The sequence below is a fragment of the Enhydra lutris genome, unplaced genomic scaffold (assembly GCF_002288905.1).
Source record: "Enhydra lutris kenyoni isolate GAN:26980312 unplaced genomic scaffold, ASM228890v2 scaffoldscaffold14, whole genome shotgun sequence".
NCBI classification, from domain to species: domain Eukaryota; kingdom Metazoa; phylum Chordata; class Mammalia; order Carnivora; family Mustelidae; genus Enhydra; species Enhydra lutris.
Window position 1 is genome coordinate 1581195 of NW_019154098.1, and position 4756 is coordinate 1585950.

General features: G+C 67.5%; 1 protein-coding gene across 1 annotated transcript; it reads left to right on the forward strand.

The window, feature by feature from the left end:
- Positions 1–915: 915 nt before the first annotated feature.
- On the forward strand, positions 916–4533 carry LOC111146708 (Jrk helix-turn-helix protein). Its single transcript, XM_022502376.1, has one exon. It carries the CDS (start codon positions 1289–1291, stop codon positions 2912–2914), a length of 1626 nt encoding a protein of 541 aa, XP_022358084.1. The 5' UTR covers positions 916–1288; the 3' UTR covers positions 2915–4533.
- The last annotated feature ends 223 nt before the right edge of the window (positions 4534–4756 follow it).

Below are 4756 nucleotides of genomic sequence, written 5' to 3' on the forward strand. Positions count from 1 at the left end.
TGAAGGAGCGGCACCCGCGCCCGCACACCCGGAGGCTGGCCCGCAGGGGAGAATGTGCCCAGAGCTGGCGGGCGACGGGCCTAGAGTCGGTCCGTGGAGCTCTCGCCACATTTGAATTAATGGCGATGGTCTCCAGTCGAGCTCTCGCGGAGCTCCGTTTCCACGCGGCGCCTGTGAGCAGTGCTGTGGCCTCAGCATCTGTGCGAGGTGGGAGGGCACCGCCAGAATGAGGGCTTGGGTGGCAGGCGGGTGGGGAGACGGGGTGCCCAGCTGCGAGCGGGCTGTTGCTGTCACCCCAGCGATCTGCTGTCTCCTGGGCGGGCCGGGGGGTGGTGAGGAACAGGGCTGAGTCATGAAGGCAGTGAGGGAACGCAGGCTGGGAGGGAGAAGACAGGACCAGCCCAGCAGACCCTGCACGGAGTAGGCCTACAGGGCCGGGCACTGTCGGGGCAGCAGCCCTTGGCTCCTCCCAGGATGGAGGAGGCGGGTGTCTTAGCAGGAGAAGCGCGGCAAGGGTGTGATTCCCGAAGGATCCAGCACGGATGCCTGTTCTCTGCCCTCCGAGTCTGCCCAGCGGCACAGGGAGGGGCGGGGTGTTCGGGAAAGGGTCAGGAGAGAATGGAGTTGTGCAGCCTGAGGGAGCCGTGGTGACTGAGAGGTCATTGGAAAGAGCCCGTGTGCCCAGCTGGGTAGCCTCCTGGGTGCTGTGTCCCTCAGGCCAGCACTCGTGTCGGTCGTCCCCGCGACGTGGTGGTTTCTGCTGCAGCTTGCCTGAAGTAGTGAGCGGATGCTGGCAGGGGCCCAGGCCCGCGGCCCGTAACGTTCTTTCTTCCCCGTTCTGCTTTCCAGTTCCTAGAACATGGCAGGAGACAGCGCCATGCGCCCGGAGGGGCAGCCGCAGCACAGACAGTGCTACCTCGAGTCATCGGAACCGCGCTCCTGGGACCCCTGTACTCTCTAAGCTCCACATTTGAAGGTGGGAGCGGTCACCGTCCCCCTCAGAGAAGACCAGAGGTTCCAACTGTGTGGACACATCCGGGGCAGTGTGACACTAGTCGTCTCTCCTGCAGAGGGGCCGGGAGGTGGCCACATCGCTAGCACTGGAGGGCGGACCACAGGAGGAACTGGGGCTCATGGTGGCCTGGGGTCCGTGGAACAGGACTGGCAGGTGAGGAAGCGGAGGAAGTGGGAGGGGAGGCAAGGAGTCTGCCGGGACTCCCCGTCTCTCCCCCGCCGCCAGGCGTGTCCTCCCTCTTCCCCAGCTCCCGGGGTCGAGCCACCGCCCACCATGGCCTCCAAGCAGGCTGCGGGGCGGAGCCCAGGGGAGAAGCGCAAGAGGGTGGTGCTGACCCTGAAGGAGAAGATCGACATCTGCGCGCGCCTGGAGAAGGGGGAGAGCAGGAAGGTGCTGATGCAGGAGTACAACGTGGGCATGTCCACCCTGTATGACATCAGGGCCCACAAGGCGCGGCTGCTGCACTTCTTCGCCAGCTCAGCGTCTGGAGCGGCGGCTGAGCGGCGGCGGACCCTGCACACGCCCAAGCTCGAGCACCTGGACCGCGCCCTGTACCAGTGGTTCCTGGGCAAGCGGGCTGAGGGCGTGCCCGTGTCGGGCCCCATGCTCATCGAGAAGGCCAAGGACTTCTACGAGCAGATGCAGCTGACGGAGCCCTGCGTGTTTTCGGGCGGGTGGCTCTGGCGTTTCAAGGCCCGGCACGGCATCAAGAAGCTAGACACGTCCGGTGAGAAGCAGGCGGCCGACCGCCGAGCCGCCGAGCAGTTCTGCGGCTTCTTCCGGAGCCTGACGGCCGAGCACGGCCTGTCCCCCGAGCAGGTGTACAACGCCGACGAGACTGGCCTTTTCTGGCGGTGCCTGCCCAGTCCCAGCCTGGAAGGTGGGGCGGTGCCCGGCGTCAGGCAGAGCAAGGACAGGCTGACCGTCCTCATGTGTGCCAATGCCACCGGCTCCCACAAGATCAAGCCCCTGGTGGTCGGCAAGGGTGGTGGTCCCCGGGCTTTCGGGGGCATCCAGCAGCTGCCCGTCGCCTACAAGGCCCAAGGGAATGCATGGGTGGACAAGGAGATTTTTTCCGACTGGTTCCATCACATCTTCGTCCCATCAGTGAAGGAGCACTTCCGGGCGGCCGGTCTGCCCGAGGATGGCAAAGCCGTTCTGCTGCTGGACAACGCCCGCGCCCGCCCACGGGAGGCCGAGTTGGCCTCCGGCAACATCTTCACCGTCTTCCTGCCCGCCAGCGTCACGTCGCTGCTGCAGCCCATGGACCAGGGCATCCGGAGGGACTTCATGAGACACTTCGTTAACCCCCCCGTCCCGCTGCAGGCCTGCCACCCCCGCTACGGCATGAATGACGCCGTCTTCAACGTGGCCTGCGCCTGGAGCGCCGTGCCCGGCGACGTCTTCAGCCGGGCCTGGAGGAAGCTGTGGCCGGCGGCCATGTTCGCCGAGGGCTCGTCCTCTGAGGAGGAGCCGGAGCACCTCCGAGTGAAGCCTCACGGTCAGACTTTCACGCACATTCTGGAGCTGGGGACGGACGCCCCGGCCCGCCCTGGCAGCCGGCTTCCCCAGGCCGCGGCAGCCGAGCGGGACAGGCCGGGACACGCGGTCGGAGAAGGCCCGGCCCTGGGCGCAGGGAGCCTGGAGCTCGCCAAGAAGGACGGCGACGAGGCGGCCTGGGAGCAGGCAGCCTCGTCCTTCGACGCCGTGGTCCGCTTCGCCGAGGGGCAGCCCTGCTTCACGGCACAGGAGGTGGGGCAGCTGCGCGCGCTGCGCTCCGTGTTCGCCAGGCAGAGGCAGGTGAAGTGGCGGCGCGGCGCCCTCAGGGCCGTGGTCAAACTCGAGGCCCCTCAGGAGGCCTCCACTCTGCCCTGCTCCTCTGCAGCCACTGAGCACTGACGTCCGCGCGGCCCTCGCCTGCGGCTGGAGCGTGTCTAGGAGGTTGCGGCGGTCGGGGTGTGTGCATCTGCTTCATCGCGGGCTTGCCGTGTTTTCTGTCCTGGCCCGCGAGTGTGAGCGGCCACTCCGGCTGGGTCGCCCACACCTGAAGCCGACCCCGCGTCCCATGAATGGAAGCGGGGGCCCAGCCGGGCAGAGTCTGGGCTCGTGTTCGCCGGCTGAGCCCTGCTGTGTGCGTGGGTGGAGCTGTCTGTCTGTCCAGGACGAGGAAAGCCAGCCCTCGGGTCAGCTGATGGCAGGACCTGCTGCCCCTTGCCTGGGGCTGGCGTTGCCCTGGGCCCGCCCTGTCCTCCTTTCGGGGCTGGGTCGCGCTGCTCGTGGCTTATAGGTGGCAGTTGTCCCGTCAGCCATGAACTCACTTAACCATGCCAGCCTCTTCTTGGAAGTTCCTCAGTGTTGCCAGGAGTCCTCAGCCCTGGGGTCGGGACTCCAGGACGTGGGGGCCACACGCGGGGTTGGCATGGCAGAGCCCCTTCCCCTAACACAAGCAGGACTGTCCTCCCCCTCCCCCCACCGACCATCTGTTGCCCCAGGGGGCCCGTGGCACACCACGGGCGTGTCTAGCATCCTGGTGCCAAGTCCACTCCGAGGTCCGATCCCCGTCCGCGGGAGGTCACGCTCACTGCCTGCCTGTCCCCGAGTTTCGCCGAGGCATTCAAAAATGAGATTTAGGCCTCCGCTCACCACCCGGCGTAGAAGGAGCTGATTGGATTTCCGGCCGCATCTGAACCCCTGCGTTCGCTGTTCGCGCCTCTGTACCCCGGCAGGGAGGAGCCGGCTGCACGGCTTGGTTGTGGGAAGATCGCGCCCGCCGTGGCCCCCCACCGGCTCCCCGTGGCCCGGCCTGGCCCAGAGCCAGGACTGCCCGCGGCCCGGGACGGCAGCGCACCCTCCTTGTGCGTGCACGTGGGGGCCGCGACTCTGTTTTCTCCACCGCTGCGTCCTCGGGTCGGCCTCGCTGCCCGGCCGCCTGCTGGTTCTCATTCCCACGTCTGCTGGGGCGCCCACCAGCAGCGAGGGACGTGGTGTGGGGTTCGCAGGCCACTCGTGTGCTGCGTGCTTGTCTTCCCACGTGCAGGCGAGGCAGCTGCCTGTGGACGAGCGCACTTCCTGCTCTGCACGCGGGCGGAGACCGCGGCCGAGCCCGGCTTCTCGGAGCGCCCTCATCTCCGGGCCAGGTGGCCTCAGGGCTGTGCCGCCTCCACGCCCTTTCCTTCCCGTGCGGGGAGTGACACCTCTGCAGCCCTGCTGTTCGCTGCCGTGGCAGACCACGTCGTCGAAGGACAGTTGCTTGTGGTGAGGTGTCGGGAGTCCCTGCAGCACCTGCCCTCGCCTCGGTGGCCGTGGTGGCAGCCCGGAAAGGTGGCCGGATGCCGAGGAGCTCTCCCCCGCAGCCTGGCGTGCTTCTTGAACAGGACTTTGCCGGCGGGTGTAGCTGGAGGGGCAGGACATGGGGGGCTCCTGGATCCCCTGCGGAGGCTCTGTTCCATCAGCTTGTGGATCCGTGCCCCCATCCTGGCTGTTTTGCGGTCACCCAATAAACGCTTGTCACCGACGGCCTAAGGGGTGTCTGTGCTCCTTCCAGAAGCAGCCACAGAGCACAGCGCCTACTTGAGCCCCCATGCCGCTCGGGAGGCTCTGGGGCAGAGCGGGGTCTGGCCTCCCATGCCCCCCCCCACGGGCAGGACGCTGCTCACGTGGCCTCTGCTGGCAGAGTGTGGGGCCCTGGGCTGCAGACGGCTGTGGGGCCATGAGCAGGCGCTGGCAGAGCCCAGGGTCCAG